General features: G+C 38.6%; 1 protein-coding gene across 1 annotated transcript in view; it reads right to left on the reverse strand.

Annotated features, from left to right (window-relative positions):
• Positions 1–23,791, reverse strand: part of LOC124605552 (atrophin-1) — a 174,224-nt gene that overhangs the window by 27,775 nt on the left and 122,658 nt on the right. Inside the window, exon 10 of the mRNA XM_047137310.1 lies at positions 1,017–1,424. Coding sequence (XP_046993266.1) covers positions 1,017–1,424 — 408 coding nt within the window. The remainder of the gene's footprint in view (positions 1–1,016; positions 1,425–23,791) is intronic.

A 23,791-nucleotide genomic window follows, 5' to 3' on the forward strand; every position in this document is an offset into this window, starting at 1 on the left:
AAACATTTTGCAGCCCTCGAGAGAAAGTCTTCTACAACTTTTTTAAAAAAGAAAACATATACCAACATGACAAAAAGTAATATTACGTTGCACTTCGTTGTTTGAAGATCAATGGCTCTTGATCTGTCTTATGATAGATAGAAGGGGACTATTGGTCACTTGGTGTAGAATGACCCGAAACTATTACACAATTATTGCTGGTATACCATATCCCAACCCCCCCCCCCCCTCACTTCTTTAAGATTTATTTTTGCCCTGTCAGAATAATCCTTCAGAGTCCACTGAATTATTTTCTTCATAGTGGAAGGGAAAGTAGAGAATTTCTTTTGTTTCAGGTACACTACACGAGAGCCATTTTCCTGTACACACCATTTTCTGCCCAATTTGCCACAAAAAGCAATAATATTTTGCATTTGTGAAGGTATTCCTCTTGGCAGTTGATTTTGACATTTACACATCTATAATAATATCATGTGAAATACTGAGTCTGTCATCTGATTATATAAGATGTTACATATCTTCATGGCATCAGCTCACTGATTCTGTTCTCAAAATGTGTAATAGTTTTGCTTACTTATTTAATAAGGTGTTAATACTTCTGGTGTCTATCTTCTGTTGTGGCCTTTCAGCCTGTTTGATGCAGTTCTCCCAACAGTCTATTCTGTGCAAGCCTTTTCATCTCTGCATGGTTACTGCAACCTGTTTACTGCTGTCAAGTTTGTTTCCCTCTGCAATTTTTACCACTACACTTCTGATAAAGATAATGTATTTGTCCTACTGGAGTCACATCTCAATACTTGGCAAAAATTTCTTTTAGTCATAGGAGAAAAAAAGCATCTGCAATCACTGTTTAACACTTTTGGTTGCTTTTTCATCCATTCCCTACAAAAGGATAATATATTTTGTAAGCAAATAAGCCTTTCTTGTAGTATACTGGAGAGAAAAAAGAACTATTAGAACTAACTAACTAAAGACATATCAAGAATATCATACAACAAAATGAAATCAGGCCTCACCTCTGGAGAGTGATTGCTTGAAGACTCTGTAACAGGCTGAGTTTCAAAGAGAAAACCATCTGGAGTAGTTGCAAACAGTGCAGCTGTTGCATATGGGTGAGCAGCAGGATGCACTGGTGTCACACTGTAATAAAGCTCAGGAGCCGAAGGATCAGCTGCTGTTGGTGCTGTGTGTGCAGAAGGCATTGGTCCGTAATAGTGGGCGGCAGCTGGAGCTGCTGCAAGATGCACCGTTGTTGCAGGAGGAACAGTAGTATGGGCAGTTGCAGGTTGTGGCTGACATGGAGTGGTTGGAGGACCACCGCCACTGCCACCACTTCCAGCTGGGACAGAACCTGCCGCTGGCCCTGTGCCTGGTGATGCAGTAGACGCTGGCCCCGCATAAACAAACTGATGTGAACTTTGAGCCTGTCACAAAACAAAACATCGTATTAATCAATGATGTACAGAAATTATAGTGATGTTAACGCAAACATAAAAATTGTTGCACACATGCCCTTTAACATATCCATATCCTGTTCCAACCTCCTATACACAGTTTAAAGAATTGGCATATCTCATACTGTACTTCAAATTTTCTATACTAAAATTAGGTAAATGAATTAAGTAAACAAATTATGTCACCTGAGATGTCTACTTATTTTCAACCCCCACCCTCTCCTGGCTACTTTCCCAAAATCTTCATCTTCCCAGTCTAATTTGTACCTCTTAACCTAAAATTCCAATGCCTAGAAGGTCAGGATTAGTTTCAGTTGTTATATTGTGCAAAAAACCAAATTAGCCTAACATGTCCTTTGTTTAACATCATCAATCTCCTTTAAAATACACCACTTTTTATCTTATGAGGTTCATTCAAATGAAACCTGGTCAGTGCATCTACTGTTGCCTTACACGTAAGGTGGCACCATGTAACTGCAGGTATCGTAGTGCCATCTATTGGTACAGAGACGGACGCGTGCACGTCGTTTGATGTTGCATAGCACCAGTGTGGTTTCATGCCAAAGAGAAGGTGGTTACACAAGTTATCATCCACATGAACATGCAGAGGAGTAAGCAGGAACAACGAGGAGTGATTTGATTTTTGGCAATGGAGGGAGTTAGAAGTCCTGAAATGTATAGACAGATGAAGGCTGTGTACGGTGAGTAGAGTCTAAGCCGTTCAAATGTTGTGGAATGGCACAAACAATTCCTTGAGGGGTGAGAGTCACTGAAAGAAGATGCTTGTCCTGAACAGGCTCATCATGTCATCACACTGGAAATGGTTGCGGAAGTGAATGCTTTAGTCTTGGACAACAGCAGAATCGCCATGGACGAGATCCATTGTTTACTTGATATTGGTGTGGGCGACACTTGAACTTGCGAAAAATCTGTGCGCAGTGGGTTTCCCACCAACTAACTGCCAAACATATTGTCACAGGTGATGAAACAGGGTGTTACTATTTTGAACCATTAAGCCAGTGTCAGAGCAAGCAGTGAAAACATGCGACTTCACCACTTCCAAAAAAATCAAAGGCCGTGCACACCAGTCCTGGTAAGGTCATGATGTCATTTTTTTAACTACAAGGGCCCACTGCTGGGGAACCACCATCAATGTCCAGCATTATCAAGCCATTTTACAGAATCTTAGACAAGCCATCAAGTCGAAACGCTAAGGTATGTTGTCCAATGGTGTTATCCTCCTGCATGATAATACCCACCCACACACTGTCAATGGGGTGAAGACTACACTGCAGCAGTTTCAGTGGGAAACTGCTGTATCATCCACCATACTGTCACGACCTTTCACCATGTGACTCTTGTGTTTGGATCTGTAAAAATGAGCTATTTGCGGACATCAAGTCACGACGGACGATGAAGAGTGTGACTGGGTCCAGGCCTGGATCCAACATCAGCCTAATAGCTTCTTCAAGGATGAAATCGACCGGCTAGTGTCGCAATGGGATAAATGTGCCAACAGTTTTGGCGACTAGTTTTGAGTATCTCTACTGTGTATAACAACATTTTTGAGTTAGTAAAATTGTTACTGTTAGTTTAGACTAGTGACCGGGTTTCATTTATATGCTCCTTATATAATTACTTTAAAGAGACTAAACATTAAGATCATCAGTCTCTTATTCATCTCCAGGACAGAATCTGTGTAACCCATCTGCCTACATCTAGAGTAAATCTCATGTGCATGTGTGACAAGGTTTTAATGTTTGTGCACCATGTATCTGAGGTGGGACAGGGGTACCAGCTCAGTAGTTGCATACTGGGATGTGGGAAACTAGCTAAAAACCTCATTCAGGCTGGCTGACTGGCTCAACAGACTTCATCATCAATCTACGAGGCAGATTGGATCCCGGTTGGGCTTGCCTGCCATGTCTTGAAAAACGTGCATTTTACCTACTTTAAGTTCTCAGCTCCTACCTATTTAAGCCATCTTTTATACTATCAGAGTCTACTTAGCCTCATCTATTTCCATTGAGACTTATCTATCTTGATTACCTCTGTTGCCATGGGAGCACTGTCCACTCTTATCACTTCTTGCTGTCTTTCCAGCCACCAATGTGACCAATCTCTCTGTGCTTCTGTGATTATTTAAATGTGTTCTGTATTTTCTAAACAACCAAGTTTTCTTCCCTAAAATCCTTCTCATAAAATAAAAGTAAGTATTCAGCAACGAGCACTAAAGGTATCAATTTTTGGCAAGTCAAAATAGTGTGCTGGATCAGATCGCAGAAGAAACCAATGCTTTGCCACTGAAGCCATCATAGCATGCCACATGAACTGAAGATTCACTTGCCAGTATTGCTCTTCTGTCTTTCGAAGTTCTATCATGTCTGTGGATACTAAAGCCATTATATTTAGGTTATTCCTATCAATTCTATCTATCAATATTTCATCATCATTGGCCACAATTCCTCATTGGGCACATTGAGTGCATTTTTCCATCCATAAAGCAATTTCAGTTTTCACAATAATTAATGCAATTTTTCTTTTAATATAGGAAGAATTAGTGTACATTATCTGAAACAATCTTAAGTTCTATATAGGAATGTTTCTTATTACAAAAAAAATACAGAACAGTAATCTAGCTTTTGTAAATAATAGTTCCTTCCTCAGTGTAAAGGGGGAGTGATGGACTGGGGAAGGTTAAAATGATAGGGCGTATCACTCACACCCCAGGATGAGAGGAACTGACCTACTTTTGAGAATAAGGAGAGAGAAGTCAGCAGTACTGATATTTCATCTCGTGTAGGTAAATAATGCCCAGCAATTATGAGTATCTTGAGTAAATTTTTCTTTCGGTACAACAAATTTTATAGTAGTTTCCAATTTACTGCGAAAAAATTCTTACGAGGTTCTCTTCAAGGTTTTTGGAAGTCACATTTTGTGGTGGTTTGGCATCTTACAATATTTTCTATAACCATCTTTGAAACTACTTAACAACATGCCAAGAGACAGCAATCTTGTTCGCCAGACCTCTCTTCCCTGACCAATTAAGATGCTAAGGCTTTAAGACCCTTTTTATATACTACGTTAAAGCGAGGGCTGAATTTCTTTCTTTCTTTGTTTTAACTTTAAGATGGTTAGATCTACCCACAGACATTCAATTTTAAGTGCTCTGTTCAATGAGAATCTGCATGTCCACAATGCGATTGTCAATGCTGAAGCATTAGTTTCGCAGTTGTAATGAGACGGTGAATGTTGTACTGGATATCACCACTTATTTGGTAGCACAAATTTCTTGATCCTACCTGCAGTGCTAAAGAGATTTTTGAACAGAGGAAAGAAAGGAATATGTGAGAAGTAGTCAGCACACTAAGTCAAGGTGTAGTTGCATCTACACAAGACAATTTGAGCTTCACACACATGTTTCTAACCACTAGACTAAATGGGACCGATCTGTGCACATGCCTAAATGTGAACAGAACAAAGGCACACTCAAATGTATGAAGAGAAGTTTAGGGACCCATACCCAAGTCAATATTCAGTAGTGCCACACACAAGTGTGCTTGTAAATAATAAAACCCATGTCCATGTATGTTGTGTGCACACGACGTGGTGTTTCATTAGTTCTAAAATATTCTTTGGCACATGTGCAGTCAGTATGTTAGTTGCACCAATGTTCTGTGCGAAAAGAAATCTAACACTATTATCGCTACTACACCTGTAGATATTGGAGCTATGAGCATTAACATAAATCAAACTTTTTATTTGGATTAAGGAGTACAGGTACAGTCACAATCACACTCCTTCAATCAAAGAACTGCAAGACAATTACCCAGACGGGTATTGACACTATTTAAGAACAGGCAGTGAAACATTTTATACATGATTGGACACTGTTGAGGATGAAACCAACTGTAATGACACAGTTATGAGCAGAAGCATTTTCAAGAGGATCATCATACAGCTAATCTTGGATTTTTAACAATGGGTCACTTCATCTAAAATTTTAAATTTTCCATGTCAATTTCTGCATCATTGCCGTCTAATATAATTCAAGACAAATGCAAAGCACTTTACAATGTGCTATATTCAGAGGCGATGAAAGACAAAAGTATTAGTTATTGCATTAATAATTTTTACTTCTGAAGTTTCTGACAACTGCCAGGAAGAAACTAACACAGACTTCCAAATGGATTTTTTAATGACATCACTGCTTAAAAATGAGAATAAATGCTTGCAACTATTTGGTCATATAATTACCGAACTGACTGTGGAGTGCATTAAATGAAGTAGAGCTTTGATCTGTAATAGAAGTGTGAGGCCCTCACAAATGTAAAAAGAGATGAAGGGTTGTGTTTTTAGCAAATCCCGCTCTAGCATTGAACTGCACATATTACTTCTACACCTAAAGAGCCAAAGAAACTGGTATACCAGCCTAATGTTGTATAGAGCCCAGCGAGCATACAGAAGTGCCGCAACACGCCGTGGCATGGACTCTACTAATGTCTGAAGTAGTGCTGCAGAGAATTGACACCACAAATCCTGCAGGGCTGTCCATAAATCTGTAAGATTACGAGAGGGTGGAGATTCCTCTGAAAAGGACATTGTAAAGCATCCCAGATATGCTCAACAATGTTCAGGTCTGGGGAGTTTGGCAGCCAGCGGAAGTGTTTAAAACTCATGAGTGTTCCTGGAGCCATTCTGAAGCAATTCTGGATGTGTGTGGTGCCACATTGTCCTGCTGGAATTGCCCGAGTCCGTTGGAATGCAAATGCACATGAATGGATGCAGGTGATCAGACAATACGCTTATGTATGTTTGTCCTGTCAGAGCCATATCTAGACATACCAGGGGTCCCATATCACTCCAACTGCACTCACACCACACCACTGCAGAGCCTCCACCAGCTTGAACAGTCACCTGCTGACAAGAAGAGTCCACGGATTCATGAGGCTGTCTCCATACCAATAAACGGCAAACTACTCGATACAATCTGAAATGAGACTCATCCAACCAGGCAACACGTTCCCAGTCATCAACAGTCCAATGTCAGTGTTGACAGCCCCAATAGTGATGTAACACTGTGTCAAGCAGTCATCAAGAGTACATGAGCGGAACTTCAATTCCGAAAGCCAATATCGATGATGTTTCATTGAAGGGTTCACAGACAGACACTTGTTGATGGCCCAGCATTGAAATCTGCAGCAATTTGCGGAAGGGTTGCAGTTCTGTCATGTTGAACGATTCTCTTCACTCGTGGTTGGTCCCATTCTTGCAGGATCTTTTTCCAGCTGCAGGGATGTCAGAGGTTTGATGTTTTACCAGATTCTTGACATTCGCAGCACACTCATGAAATGGTCATACAGGAAAATTCCCATTTCATCAATACTGGGAGCTGCTGTTTCCCATCGCTCGTGCATCGACTACAACACCATGTTCAAACTCACTTAAATTTTGACAACCTGTCATTGTAGCAGCAGTAACCGATCTAACAACTGTGCCAGACACTTGTCTTATATAGGTACTGCCGACCACAGCACTGTATTCTGGCTGTTTACGTACAGGGGATAGGCAAAATAATGTGTATAGTGGTAGTAACGGGATGGTTGTGTTCGATGGTCTACAATGCAGGTAAGGCACGTGTCAGGTGGACTGTGCATGTTCAGTATGGACTAGGCATCGGTGCAGGTTGTTTAAGAGTAGTGCACACTTCGTATTTGCATTCAGAGGCCAACGTCGACGCGCAATGAAGGACCTGACAGAGTTCAAATGAGGAGAGACTGTGGGGGCCCGATTAGCTGGAGCATCAGTAACCAAGACAGCCAACTTATTGAATGTTTAAAAAGTAACCATTTCAACAGTCATGACAGCCTACACATAACATGGAAAGACATCATCAGCATGTAAACATAATAGTGGACGCAAATCAAAACTAAATGACAGAGATCATTGCACACTAACACGAATTGTGTCAAAACAACACAAAACTATGGTAGCTAAAGCGACTAGAGAGATCAATAGCCATCTTCGATACCCCATATCTATCAACACTGTCCGCCAAGCCTCCATAAAACCAATATTCATTGATGAGCTGCTATACCGAAACCATTTGTGGCGACAACTATTGCAAAGAATGTAAAACATGGTGTCAGGAGCATAAATCCTGGATGGCTGATCAGTGGAAACACATCATGTGACCCGATGAGTCAACATTTTCTTTATTTCCAACATTGGGCTGAGTCTATGTTTGGAGAATGCCAAAAGAATCCTACTATCCTGGTTGCTTGATTCCAACAGTTAAGCATTGAGGTGGAAGTTGATAGTGTGGGCAGCCATGTGATATTCTGCTGGTCTCATCATTACTCTCAAAGATCGTGTTACAGCCAACCATTACATAAACATTTTAGGCGATCAGGTGAATTCCACGATTCAAATGTTGCTCCCCAACAATGATGCCATATTTCAAGATGATAATGCACCCATTCACACAGTCACAAAAGTACAATTGTGGTATGAGGAGCTTGCAACTGAACTGCAGTGTTTTTTCTGGCCAGCACAGTCCCCATGCTAAAACATTATTGAAACCTTGTGGGCAGTATTGGCGTGCAGACTCTGGAGCAGACATCCACCTCCCTAGTCAGTACAGGAGTTGGAAGAGGTTCTGATCAAAGAGTGGCATAACATTCCACTGGAGACTATACAATCATTATTTGCCAGTATTCCAAGAAGAGTAGCAGCTGTATTATGGACAAATGGGTGTCCAACCCCTTATTAATAAACCTTTACCAAGTTAGTACAGGTTTTCACATTATCTTGCCTATCACCTGTATCTCTGCAATTGAATACGCATTGATAGCAGTTTCTTTGGCACTACAGTGCATATGGTACACCCATTGTAATTTCTCAGCCACGTTAATTCCAACAGCTCCATGTCCATTCGAATCATCTTTTCTGTTCTGCTGCAAGCGCTGGTGCACTTTCTCATATCAGGGGTAACTGATATATTACTTTTCTGTTTAGACCTTTTTTTGGCGGTTCTGGCAATGTCATATGTACATGTTCTGTTTCTTTTTGATCTCCCTATAAAAGGAGAAAAATTACATCAATTTCCTTTAGTTTGCTTGAATTCCTAAAACAAAATAAATGGATGGACATTTCCTAAAGATTTGAAGACAAGTGGCAATTCATAAACTGTGGAGAAGCATTAGTTCGGAAACACACACATGTTGCACCATCACCTCATTCAAGTGCCCTTTATTTTAATTACTATCATTTCTACAGATTCTTTCCACTCACTGAAAAATGCTCGTTACAAGTTCATACTTACTGATGAAGGGAAACTAGGAGGAAGGCCTACTGGAAGAATTTGTGAGTACATAATTCTTTCATACATTAAGGATGGGACAGTTAAATCTGCAGAATAATGAAGAAGCTGTAGAGTATTTTTTTTGTCATAAATATCTATCACTGAAAGGAAACATTTTATAAACTAATTCTCAATGAAAAACGATTCTGAATTTTTCTTTCATCAATCAACTTTAACATCAAAAAGATAAATGATGACATTTTGGTTATCTGTAAATTGCACTTTTTTTATGTAGAGAAAGTAAAGAATACACAAGGCGGCATAGCAGTTGACAAGGAAGAGTCAGACTATATTACATGAGGCTGACTATTGAATATGAGCACTGGAGTTTCCTAGCTTACAGTCTGTTGTATTAAGAAATCCAACAGTTGGTGGAAAAGGTAAATTAGAAGCTTGTATCAGAAGGAAGGGTACCCTACCAGGAAGCCATGTTACATGCTGGGATAGCCTAATGTGCGTGTCATTATACAAGATACTGTGTAGTACTAGTTGTTCAAATACTATACTGGAGGTTCTACTGCTGCAGAGTACACTCTAATTACCTACCCTAAATGTATAAAAATACACGAGTTTACTTTTAAGGTTGTCATTCAGTGTGTTGACAACTGTACCTCACCAAACTCAATACAGTCTTCTTAGTCAACTCCATCATCATTCTCATAATCAACGCCAAGTTTTATCCATTCCCACAGAAGCATCCATCAGGGTGTATATGTGGACAAGGAAAAAAAATTCCCAGATTTTTCCCGGATATCCCACTGAAAAAAATATACTTTTCCCTGGGCGAAAATACACTTTTACCGTGCTAAGTGACAGCGGTTTTCTGTAGATTTTTCCTTTGGAACTGCAAAACTTATCACTCCTGTTAATGGTTTACATTTTATAAACTAGCGTAGAACTTCTTTTGGGGGGGAAACCAGAGGAGAGAATTTTGGAAAGACTTTTGATGAAAACAGAGGAGAGAAGTTTTGGAAAGACCTTAGATGTGCAGCAACATATATGCTGCATATTTTCGTGTAACAAAATTATAAATTGAATTGCACGAAACACAGCACGTTAGTGTCCGGAGCGTTGAAATAGAGATTGCGGTGTCCTTTTGTAAGCCAGTCATATCTCATGCCACATGATCTCGCCAGCTGATGACAGCACATATTCAGAGCATATGACACATGTTATAGTCAGCCAATGGCAATTTCACTGTTACGTAGTGTGAACAAACAAAGAGGAAAAGTTAATGGTTTACATTAATATACATATTATAGCTACAAGAAAAGTAAGCTTTCACATATAATATTGCCCTCTAAGAGTAATAAGCTACAAGAGAAACTAAGCTTTCACATGTCATATTGATCTATTTTGTGTGTGAGTTATACTTTAAGATACATCACACAAATGTGCCAGTAAATTTAAAATAATGACATAAATGTCTGGTCACCTGGGCTCGAAAATCTTTTAAGTGGCTAATCCACAAAGTGTTCGGTTTTAAACGCTCTGTGATTCAAGAAATTCATCCCACCTTCTCACACGTAACATAAATCATCTTGCGTAAAAAGCAATTTACTTTGAAAGTAATGCTTTCGAACCACCATTCGCAATACTATTCCGAGACTATTAGAAATAGATTCGATTTAGCAGTTGCCAGAGAGTGCCAGGAAACAGGCATTATTGCGCATGTGCAGCTGCAGTGGTGTAGGAAGCCCGCATATTCGTATGTACAAATAAAGCACTACGAGAGCTTACATTACGCCATAAAAGAAACAGGACATCAGAGGATACTCCAAAAGCATCAGAATTTCGTAAAGCATACTAAAATGCATAATTTGGCTTGATGTGCACATTTATTTTTCCAGATTCACAATGAAGTAGGTCCCACCTGATATAAAGTTTTTCAGTGTGGTTTTTGGGAAGTAAATTCTCTTGGTGTACCAGTACTGCACTATCTCATATTTGGTTCTTTATTATGGCATAGTGCCATACATGGTAGAAGACTAAAACATGCACTTGAAATTCAGCAAACAGCTGGAACTAGCCAATACTGTGGAAAGAAACACTTCATTTCAAATAAATTGATTACCTCAGTGGAAAGTTTAATAAAGCCAAATTTCTTTAGCGAACTGACAAAAATAACTTCATTATTCTGCAAGGCGATTAATGCTCAACTGCTAATAATTTTGAAATAAAATAAAATCAGAAAACTGAAACTAATAATATATTTTTGCCCTTCGTAATTATGTGAATGTATTATAATTCACTTGATAGCTCCCAGTCGCAGAAATCTGTTTTGTAAGAACAATATAAGATTGGGGCTTAATGTCAGAGCAAAACAACAGTCTTATGTACAGAATGTTTTGGTCCTTTGCAGCATTGTGATTTAGAATATGACAGAAGCCTTCAAAATCTCACAATTGATGAAAGGATTCAAAGAAGACATCCACCAAGATTTTCTGGTAAAAGGTGTCACAAGAACAGAATAAGCCAAGTGGTGACAGCACATCGAGGAAATGCAACAGGAAATCCCTGATGAAAGAGAGATGATCAGTTCCCGAATGTGGTCCTTTTGGCAGTTGTGGATGACCACCATAATCTCATTTCTCTCACAAGCTTTGTTGTAGGAGAAGAGAGACAGAATTTTATGGCAGCCAAGACTGCTGCATCAAATACACGAAAGACAGTGGCCATTAACACTGACCCCATATGTCAGGAGGCAATAGAGAATTTAAATAAAATATTTACTGATCTCCACCACCAGTCTGAAGTGGGTGGGGGGGGGGGGGGGGGGGGGGGACTGGCTTATGCTATTACAACTAAATGGCACCCCAGTACCCACCTGATGCAGATACAGTCAACTCTTCCACCAAGTAAAACACCCAGCAGAAGAGCACACATTTGGAGACTGGATGAAAACACAGTGGCCTGTTTTCACTGTTGATGCCCACGACACTTCGTGTACCAAGCAGAGAAACAAGACGAGCATTTGACAACTATTATGCCACAAGATTTCAACCATCACAACAGACCTGTTCATATCAGTCTGAACTGCAGATGACTAGTCAACCTGTAGGCTGAAGCTCATAGCCGTTCCCTGGATGAGGTCACTCCCAAACACACCACAGCCATTCTCCATTGCCATATATCTGTCAAATTCATGAAAACTGGGGTGACTATCCATCTAGGTGAGGTCACCACAGATGAAAATCCTCAATGGATGACAGTTATGAAGATGGCAAGAAATCTCCTTGATGTCCAACCAGTCTGGGCTAGTCAACTCTGGGGCTTCTGTTACTGAAATGACAAATGGTTATCAATGCCAATTGCAGAAGACTATGTTCTGCAATATAAAAATGATCAGAAAATAAGTTCAACCAACAGGAACGTGTACTCCAAGTATACCTAGCAATGAAAGAACACAGCCCTTCATATCTGGTGTTTTAATAGAATGTAGACATGATGTTATTCTTAGATGGGACTTCTTGCAGGGATCACAAGCAATCTGACTGTGGAAGATCAGAACTCTTGACTGATGAAAAGCTACACACACACACACACACACACACACAGCTTTGGGCGATTGTCATTATAGGCATGTCCTGCAGTCACCAACAAGAGAAGTTAAAGTAATCCAGCAAGATGCTCAATATTGTACCTTACACAACACTTATTCCAATCTCTTGGTACTTCGTCAACCTCTAGCCCTCTTCTAACTTTAATTTTCTTCTCTTGCATTCTGCCTAATTTCTCCATGTTTTCCTCTGTTTAATGTACTTCATGTCTTGTTCACAATTTTGCAAGTTATTTCTTTCGGCATACATGTTCATTTCAATAAAATTAGATAAATTAAAATTTATTTCAATCAATCAGCAGAAAAGATTTAAAATTGAATTTAAAAGTTTTCTTCTATAGTTTATATTAAATGGGACCAATATTACCCTTCATCATGACACTGAAACAGTTACCAATAAATAATATACTATGACCGATTTATACAAGTTTGTCTGTGAAGATGATGTAATCCTATAAAATATTTATATCTGCAAAAAGCAAATTGAGTCATGTCAAACACATTCAATTATTTAAATCTCCATATAACTAATCTTGGAAGCTTTTAAGCTTAAGCTCAATGTTTCAACATACCACAAAATAAAAACTGAAGTGGTTATCTCAGGAAGAAAGTAAATAAACTGCCCCTACCCTATTAGCAGTTTTCTAAATTATTATAAAGATGACCACATTATACTATTTTTTCTTCACAATGGATACCACAGCAATTAATTTATTAAACTAAACTGGCATTTTCTTCTACTGAAGTAATAATTTTATTAGTTCACAACTAATATCAGTCTTCTAGGGCGTTCTCAAATGATTTTATGCTTCTGTACAAAATGGACTGTTATAATACTCCATGAATAGGAAAGTAATGATATGATCAGAAATAATTTTTTACTCCAGTGAAATTTATTTCCAGTAAGTCCACATTCATATCATGACATTTCTATCTAGGAGATAATATATTCAATTTTATAAACAATCATAAAATCACTTAAGAATGACCTAGAAGGCTGAAACCACTTGTGAACTCAGAAAAATTATTTCAACAAAAGAAGAAAATGCCACCTTCTCTTAATGACTGCATCTATTTTAGCTACACAATGCAGTAAACTTAAGTTGATATACAGACCATAAAACAATATATGCAATGTGGATGCTGCAAAAGCTCCAGTGGATAATTAACAACAAAACAAACAAGAACTTTGAATGACACATATCTAATAAAAGTAAATAAATGACTAATCAGCAGACTCTTCACACCATGACTGAGTACACTTAATGACTGTCATTCAGTAATAATAAATTTATGAACTGCCATTTATATAAAGACTGAATAGGTTTCTAAGTAAATATTCACTCTGCAACAAAATTAAAGTTTTACAATCTTCAGAGTCAATATAATAGCAGCCAACAACAAAATAACACAAATGAGTGACCATGTCAGGCAATCAAAAGTCAGATCCATTTAAGGGAAAAAAAAAAAAAAACCACAAATGCGCAGCACAGCAACAGAGATGCACATGCTGTCTGACAAGCAAGCAGGCAAATTTGCTGTCAGAGTGAGGCAAGAGAGCAACACTGAGTGTAATGACCAACAAGTGAGCTAATTACAGATGAACGAGGGATAACTCCCACCTGAGGTCGATCCGCAGACACTCAGTAGAGTCGCTCGAGAACTGGAGGTGGGGGCAGGGGAGGCATGTACGGCATGGAGGACAGCACCCCATCGGGCGCCAACCCCACACCACACTGTCAGGCATACGACAGCTGTCATTTTTCTCCTAGACAGAGATTTCTCATCTCTGTCATCTAAGCAACTGCTTAAATTTCAACACAGCAGTGTTCAATTTGCCAGTAGCAGCCATCTATGGACACTTGATATAATATTACCACATTACAGGGAAATTACCTTAATTTACAGTGACACACACACACACACACACACACACACACACACACACACACACAATGATCAATCAACCTACCTAGTTCTACATAGTGCATTCTGTCACTGCCAACAGCAGCAATCCAACTAGTCAGTGTTGCTACAGTTCTATAATATAGCAAAACATTACAGTAATGCTTCCACTGTGACTACAGGGGTGGTGACATGTCAAGTGACAGGATGTGGCATTTCGTGAAGTTCTTCTCAGAGTTATGTTCCACACCATACAATCCACTAGATCACTAAACGCTTTGCTGTTAACCACAGTTAAATCTAAGTTTAAAATTCAAGACACCCAGAATAGCAGCTGACAGTGAGATTAAGGCATCAGTTTTACAGGGTAAAATGAACTAACCCATAAGGAAACATATCAAGTCTTCATACTTTTCATTAACACTGAGTCTGAGCTCTAGCAGGCAGAAACGGACATTTTAATCTTACACGGCGAGTCAAAAAGAACTCTACAACTTTGGAACAATATAGAAATTTATTGAGTAACTTTTAGACTGCTGATGTGTTATTTTATAACAACAACCTGAAGTTTCAAATAAAAGTGTCAAGAGTCATTTTGGTTTTATATGACTACCATTTGTGATGCAGCAAACATCTCACTGGTAATCAATTTCTCCCCACACTCATTGTGGCATATCAGGCTTAACTTGTGCAAAGGCAGCGTAGACTTGATTTTTTCAGGTCAGCTACACAGTACTCATCAAAAAGTCTTTTGTGGAATGCCAGTCTTACGAGACATATGTTGCGTTGATTTCTGTGGAATGGAAGCAAATCTCTTCCTAACCTGTTGGACAATCATCAACATGAGGGTGACCTGGTGATTTATCATGTCACAGTGAACAACCACTCAACAAAGTTCTTGTGCCAAGAGTATAAATTGTAGGCTTACTTGGAGGTTCTTAAGCTATTTGGTGCGAAGTTTACACCGAAAAGTACTTGCAGAGATCATTTCATGAATCCAACATTCACAACGAGCACACTCCACACCAGTGAAAGTAGCCATTTTAACTGTACACGACACTGGTGCTTATGGTGGAAGAACGGGGTACTTACGAACTACGTGTATCAAACTTGAGGTTGTGTGCTATAAAATAATGCATCTACCGATTGTGTAAGTTCTCAAATTTCTGTACCATTCAAAAGCCGTAAAGCCCTTTTTGACTAATCCTGTTTTTAAGGTAGAAAGTTCACAGTACAGTAGTAACCTTTTGACCAACAATGAAATTAGACGTTCTAACTTAAAGTTATGTGCATTACTAGACTTTTGAATTAAAATTAACTTGTATAAAGAGCTTTTTATACCACTTTTTCTGAAAAAGAGGAAAATTTATCGAGGGGACATGTACGCAGTTTTTCAAAGCTAACATGATTATTTTACACAAAAATATTTAATAACGAAGCAAACAGCTTTTCTTCTCTACAGTAATCATGTATGAAAATCTCTCTCTGCTTTGTATACTTCAAAGTATGAGAATTTACACAGTGCAACTTTACACCCACTACACTAGTAAATACACTGACAGGTTGTACCTCACAGCCAGTTTTCCAGTCTGCTTCTTACCTCTTTCGAGAGCACTACACATTTTTTTCCAAAAAAATAATTTCCAGTCAGTCATCCAGATGTACACTGTCGTGGTTTGGGATCTATTCTCTTAACAAGATGAGCTTGCTTTGTTGCCATAAACTGTGAAGTAGTTTGACAATTTCCATTGCCTAAGCAGGTTCTGACACCTCTCTACCTATACAATGAATAAAGATGACCACCTGAGCAGTGTCTCTCATCCTTACCACATACATATTTTGTTTATCCTTCCCAAACAGCACTATGACATTCCATTTAAACCTAAAAGTTTGTTCACCTCCAAGTTTTGAATCTTCTACAGCACAACGTATCCGAAGTTGAGTTTTGAAGTTCATGCAACAGCAATTTGGACCAACTCTCTCTTGAAAGAGAAATTGGTGTAAAATTTATCTGTAAAATAAAAGTAACCCTTTACAATGCCTTCAACAGATTCACTGTGTCAGACCTTGATATGTAGAGAGATTCTCAGATGGTGTGTATGCACACTGGAAATTACTGTGCATGGTTTTCATAAGAAGTCTCTATGTGCACTGGGTCAAAGCCAGTTTCCTCCGTTTTTTTCTTTGCTAATGAATTATTTGTATAAAATTTTCTTAGAACAAAGATTAAATGCCAACAGAATTCTGGAACCTGTGTCCTTACATACAAAGTACTACACTTTTACACACGTGACTCTTGATGACCAGAAACACTCATTTTCACAAGGGTACCACTATCCCACACTTTGATAAGAGTATGTAGGAGAAGCAGAATCAGTGCTTTGTATTTTCTTTATGTTCTGTTTGGCATGCAGACTAGTTTGCTCCTTCATTTTTTCATCACAGAATCTGTAAAAAATTTAAAAAGAAAGCTCTAGATGTACTATTATCTCTCTCTCTCTCTCTCTCTCTCTCTCTCTCTCTCTCTCTCACACACACACACACACACACACACACACACACACACACACTCTTAACTGTCCAGATTGTACTACTAATACAGCAGTAAGTGGCACATCATCTGTCATCTATCATTCCTCTGATTTATAATACAGCAGTAAGTGGCACATCATCTGTCATCTATCATTCCTCTGATTTAGTATGGCACAAAGTTTCCAGCCTTTTCTTTGATCTTTTCGTTCTTCAGGCAAGAGAGCTAGAGGAATAACATCACTGCTTGTTCCTGAATGGTTTTCACAACCACTTTCCTTTTCAGAGTCCTACCACAAAAATCCCATTTTGTTCCAAATAATTCATAACTGGCCTCTCCAAAATCTCTTCAAGTAAACAATCCTTATCACTTAAGAGCCATCTACACCGCAATCCTCTGAAAAATCAATTTCACTATTCTCAAAATCACAAGGCAACCCATGAACGAACTCTGTCAAACAATCTTGAGACAACTAAGCATTTTGCTGAAATACGCTGTTTTGAAAATCCTCAAAAAGAAACTTTTCTCCAGCATGTCCACACCACATAGCAATCAATATCTTAAAGTGCCTGCAGAAAATCCCAACTGCACAGGAATCAAAAATATTAACAGGGACAAAGAGGGAGATAACGAAAGCACCCTAAAAATTATAGGTGATGGATTTTCAGGCAGGCCAACTGCAACTGTACTTTTTAGAATGTGTGCCACAAACTGTTAATATCTCATGCTTATTAGCAAGCACTGGATTGTGGGATCTCACAGTTGTTCATAACACACTTCTGCCCTAAGCTGGCTGCTTTTGGAGATTGTATAGGCTGTAACCATTTCACTTCATATATTTATCAGCATTTTACATAATTACTAACAAATGTATCCAGCCTTGTATCTCCAGGGTACGGACCCTATGCTAGATGCCTAGGAATGACACTGATGGGGAAAGGAAATTTAAACATACAACACTAATGACTGACTGAATTCGTTCTCAGAATGACAATGTAAATACTGTGAAACCTTGCACAGCGAGCATAATTCACTCTGGACTCTTACTCTTAGTGCAACACACTCATTAAGCGAAAGAAGTTATCCCGTATAAATTAACCTAAAATAAGATAATGTGTTCCATGCAGAAAAAGTACTAAAAAGTTTTATCTTATTCATGCCATTTATTCAAAGAAAATTACACACACAGGATTATGTACTTTACTATTCACAATACATAACTAATTCTTTTTTGTTAGGAAGCTATCTATAGTCATTTGTTTCTGCCAACAGTTCAACACTTGGTAAAAATGCGATACAGCATTGTTGTCAAATATGTAACGCACGTAGCCACTGCTTTATTGGGGGAGGGGGGGGGGGGGGGGACACGATGCAACAAATTCCCGTACTTTCAGCATTTCTCTTACTGTGCCAGAAGATTTTTGCTTTGCTGTCACCTCCACCTCCACCTCCACAACTTTCAGCTGTGAAACACCCTGCAACTCCATAAGCTCTTCAGTGGTCATTTCTTGGCTGTGATCTTCCACAAGCTCATCGGTATCTGGTTATCCACGTCTAGACCCATATTCTTGGCCAAAGACACAATGTCATTGACTGCACGCTCCACAGGTACTAATTCAAATGCCTCTGAGACTCATTTGGCAATGCATTCTGGCAAAAGTTTCTTCCAAGGAGGAGTGAGTTCTCTCGTTAACCTCTTCCCACACCTTTTCAATTATCTTGACCCAGGCAACAATGTTTAAGTGATATTTGAATAACACTCAGATAGAGAGAATGGTAGCTTCAGTCAACTCAAAGCACTGCTCGGAGAGTGCTTTAGTGTAGAGCTTCTTATAATTAGAAACAATCTGCTCGTCCATATGCTGGACTAACAGTAGTGTTGCGAGGCAGAAATTGGATCTTGATGAATTGAAATTCAAGGAGATGGTCTTGTAGGCCTGGAGAATGGGCAGGAGTATTGTCCATAACAAACAAGGCATAAGTGGCAGATTCATCTCAAATATTTTTTCACTCGAGGACAAAACACTTCAATCACAAAAAAGGCCACGTGTTACACGAGCCTTGTTGTTGGACCTCCACATCACATTTAACCTGCTCTTCTGGATTTTATGCTTCTTGAAGGCTCGTGGAGCTTCTGAATGGCAGACAAGCAGCAGTTTAATTTTCAAATAGCCACTTGCATTGTCACAGAATATCAGAGTGAGATGGTCTTTCATTGGCTGTGACTAGGCAATGCATTCTCCTCCACTGTTACAAGGTATGCGTCAGCATCTAAAGGTACGCTTCGGCATCTTTTCTGGAATAGGCCAATCTCATCACAATGAAAAACCTATTGTGGCAGACACCCCCCAAAATCTACAATCATCTTTAAGTTGTTTATGAAGTTCTCCGCTGTCTTTGTGTCAGAGCTGGATTGTTTGCCATGCCTCACAATGCTGTGGATGTAGGTTCTTCTTAAACTTCTTAAACCACCCACGTCTTCCCTTAAACACTTCTTCGGCCGCTGATGATCCTGGCATCGTCTTAACGTGGTCAGCAAAAATCATTCTCGCCTTCTCACAAATTATTTTTGTATTAATAGTATTGCCTTGCAATTGCTTTTCATTTATCCATATAAGGAGCAACCTTTTAACACTGTCCAGAATACAAAACTGCTGTTAAGATACTCTTGTCACTCGTTCTGAAGCATCTATCTCCTTAACCTTGTCCTTGTTATTGAGGATAGTGCAAAAAGTCGATGCAGACCGACTGTATGTGTGTGCGAAATCAGCACCACTCACATCATGTTCACAGTCTCCACATTGTTGACGTTTCACCCACTGCTTGCGAACTGCTGGTAAATCGTCGCCTTTCGCTTAACAAGCTATGTTTTGCATAATGAGTCTTTTTTTTACAGTTTGTTTGGCTCCTTATGCGAATTGCACATTACAGGAGGTGCTTGTTAAGCAAGGTTACACCGTACACAACAAAAGAATCATCACAAACGTATAATTTTTTAAGACTCTCTACTGAAAGCCCAGTTTCCATATACTTTTTCTGCCGACTAGTAAAATTTTTAGTTTAACAGATTTGCCATTCCATAATTCCCCGAAGAATTACAGAGAAAAAAACAACTGGAACTTCAAACAAGCAACAACAAAATTTTTTTCATTATTTAAATTCTCAATTTTTCCTATACACACACACACACACACACACACACACACACACACACACACACACACACACCTGAGATTATATTCTATATCTGCAACAAAGTTTTGTTTTAACTTTATTCGTCCGCTATGGACTCCACAGAAGACAAGACAATGAGCGGACTTCAAACTGCTCCAGTTTTTTAGTGGTGAACTTTATGATAAGAGATAGCAAATGGGAAGGAATGAGAGAAAAGTAATTGAGAGAGAAAAAACTGAGAATAAGAACAGGTACAAGAAATAGCATACTTTGTTACATTTTGGTTTAATATACAAAATACTCGAGAAATGGAAGAAAAGATGTCAGACAGTGAAAGTGAGTAGATTTCTTAATTGGTACAGAAACAATGTATTTATTAAAGCCAAAGGTTTCCACAATATGGAACACTGTGGATAGACATTCAAATTAATAAAAAGTGTATGACACGTGAGAAAAACCAAGAATATTAAATAAGATTTTGGTGAAAATCTATTAATCACTGTTCAAGTAATTTCATGTTAATGCAACACAGAAAAGCAACGTTTTTAATTTTTATCATCTCAGATTTCTTTCAAATCTGGTGCATCCAATGATGCAGATAAGAGGTGGAAAACTACCAATTTGCAGAGGTTACAGGGCAGCTAAGTCTGTAAGCTGTGTGAAATATACATGCATCTATCTCAACATGAATGACTATAGCTCTGGCTCTAATCCAGGCAATAGTAATGAAACTTATATCAGTGAAAACCCAACAAGTAGAGCTTTACATTGTTTTATATAAATGGCAGGTTTCTGAACATTTTCACATGCAATGTCAGTGACCTTGACCTTTCACCTTTAACATCTCTAAACACCACACCATCAATTTTAAAAAAATCTACGTTGTACTGTTCTAATATGTTACTATAAACATGGCAAATATCAAGATGTCACACTAATTGCATCATTTCTAAAAATTTATTTTATCAGCATCAGCACACTATTAAAATAGAGGTATTATATTTACAATTACAAGTCTTAAGTGATGTACAAAAATATGGTTTATACCATTGTAGTGAGAATACGAATTATTTACAATGTAACTTCAATGAAAAGGCAATAAAAAGTGATAACTCATCTCTCAAGTCTCCAATTAAATTGTTCACATTCACCAGATCTATTGCAGGGGGATAGGGAGTCCTCCAAGTTGGTGTCAGTGGATCCAGTCCTGTGAGAATGTCACATCTTCTGATAACACAAGTGTGTGGTTTGGCAGGAAACACAAATGATGCAAGGCCATCCATGTAGATACAACAAACAGCATGTACTACACCTGTCTCTCTGTAAGTTTGTGAAACGTACGCTACTCACCAATGGCTATCATACATTAAGGCAACCAATTCATGTAAGTCAGCTAACAACATTTTATTCACCATAGCAGTCACTGAATCTTCTCTGCTCACTAGGGTCTTTACTATAACTTTGTTAACAGCTATTGCACAATGAAGCTTACGTACTTTAAACATTGCTTCAGCTTGGCAATGTACTGATCACGATAAGCTAATATATAATGGAGAACACATGAAGGAACATTATCTTTGCACCACTGATACAACTGTCATTATGTCAAAATATGGTTCTCATGAGGTCAACTGAGACTGGCAAATGTGATTAATCTCTCTATAGTCCCCAAAACCCCATCACAAGATCATTTACCACGCTCTGTAACAAAAGAAATGCCACTCTACTTTGACATCAATTTCTCCCTGACAGTAGGGCAGATTCATGAAATTCTTCCTGTTTTTGTATTGGGTAGCACATCCACCCAGGAAGTGGTAAATGTGCTTTGGAGCTGGAATGTGGCATATTAAAAAATTCTCTCTCTCTCTCTCTCTCTCTCTCTCTCTCTCTCTCTCTCTCTCTCTCTCTCTCACACACACACACACACACACACACACACACACACACACACAGGTCCCACCAGCACTGAGAACAACACAATGCTTTGGCTGCAACTCAAAGTTTTGGGAATCCAACAGTGCTGATTTACTCTAATTCCATTTTTTGACAGTCACAGTCTTTTCTTCCTGTATCTCACAGGTCATATTAATATCACAGTAAAAATAACATACACATTGAACTCTTTCTCACACAAGGACTTACCTGTTATAATCATTATAGCAGACAATCACTACTGTTAGGAACACAATCCTCAGCAATGCATTCTGGGAGTCAAATTCACATACATCATCTGGCTGTGTGTTAACCCTACATAAACATGCACTTAAAAAGCACACAAAGTCAAGAAACAGGAACAAAAATATTCAGACATGAAGTGTTCATCTCATTTTGAAAACAGAAACACCGGATTCTCTGTTCCGCTTATCGATGTTACTGCCAACCCACCAAAGCATGTCTTCCCTATAGCAGTTAATACCAGTCACATCAACTACAAGTCCCCTTAGATGCCTCTTGTGCGCCAGCTAGATCAGTAAACATGTTTTTAAAGTAAGACAAGGGCTTCACGGTTTTCCTTATACTCTAGCACTTTGGAAGTAGTCAAAATTTGTATTTCGTCACACATACTACCCAAACTGCGACACTTAGAGGGTGACAATTATTGAACTAAATGGGAAAAAAAAGATTTAAATTAGTTACAAACTATGGCATGCATACTTCTTATTCAACATGTAAACGACATTACAGATATTCAGATTTGGGTTATAACCTGTTCGATATGCCTGCCATTATTAGCGATGATGTGGCGGAGACAAATAATGAAATTCTGCATGGCTTGCTGAAGTGTCAGGATATTGATGCTGTCAATCTCCTGACAGGCAGTTTTCAGCCCAGCAATGGTTTTGGTGTTACTGCTGTACACCTCATCTTTAATACAGCCACACAAAAGTCACACAGGTTCAGATCTGGAGAATATGGCGGCCAACTGAGGCTCATGCCAGTACCCTCTGGGTACCTCAGAGGCAGTCCCCGAAGTACTCCTTCACGACATCACTCTCCTGCTCCGATGGGGTCAAGCATGAACCACACCTTGTCAAAATCAGGGTCACTTTGGATAATGGGGATGAAATCATCTTCCAAAACCCTCACATACCATTTGGTAATCACTGTACCATCAAGAAACAACATTCTTCTTCTTCTTCTTCATTTATTATTATTATTATTATTATTATTATTATTTTCTTTCCTTTCTCAGACATTATGTCTGGTTAAAAATGGAAAGTGACGCAGACCTTGATCAAGCGTGACTTCCTTTTAACTGTACAGTATGTGTTACATTGCATTTAGGAACTTTCAGGTAATTGAACATGAATCAATAATTACAGATTTCTGTAGTTGTATATATACATTTGGATGTAGCTGTATTGCATTGATGTACTGGTGGATATTGTGAGGTATGACTTCTGTAGTCGATAGTATAATTGGTATAATGTCAACTTTCTCCTGATGCCACATGTCCTTGACTTCCTCAGCCAGTTGGATGTATCTTTCAATTTTTTCTCCTGTTTTCTTCTGTATATTTGTTGTATTGGGTACAGGTATTTCGATTAGTTGTGTTAATTTCTTCTTTTCATTGGTGAGTATGATGTCAGGTTTGTTATGTGGTGGTGTTTTATCTGTTATAATGGTTCTGTTCCAGTATAATTTTTATTCATCATTCTCCAGTACATTTTGTGGTGCGAATGTGTTGTTTTATTAGTTTATGTTGTATGGCAAGTTGTTGATGTATTATTTTTGCTACATTGTCATGTCTTCTGGTGTATTCTGTATTTGCTAGTATTGTATATCCACTTGTGATATACTGTTTC

Source organism: Schistocerca americana, chromosome 3 (genome assembly GCF_021461395.2).
Source record: "Schistocerca americana isolate TAMUIC-IGC-003095 chromosome 3, iqSchAmer2.1, whole genome shotgun sequence".
Lineage (NCBI taxonomy): Eukaryota > Metazoa > Arthropoda > Insecta > Orthoptera > Acrididae > Schistocerca > Schistocerca americana.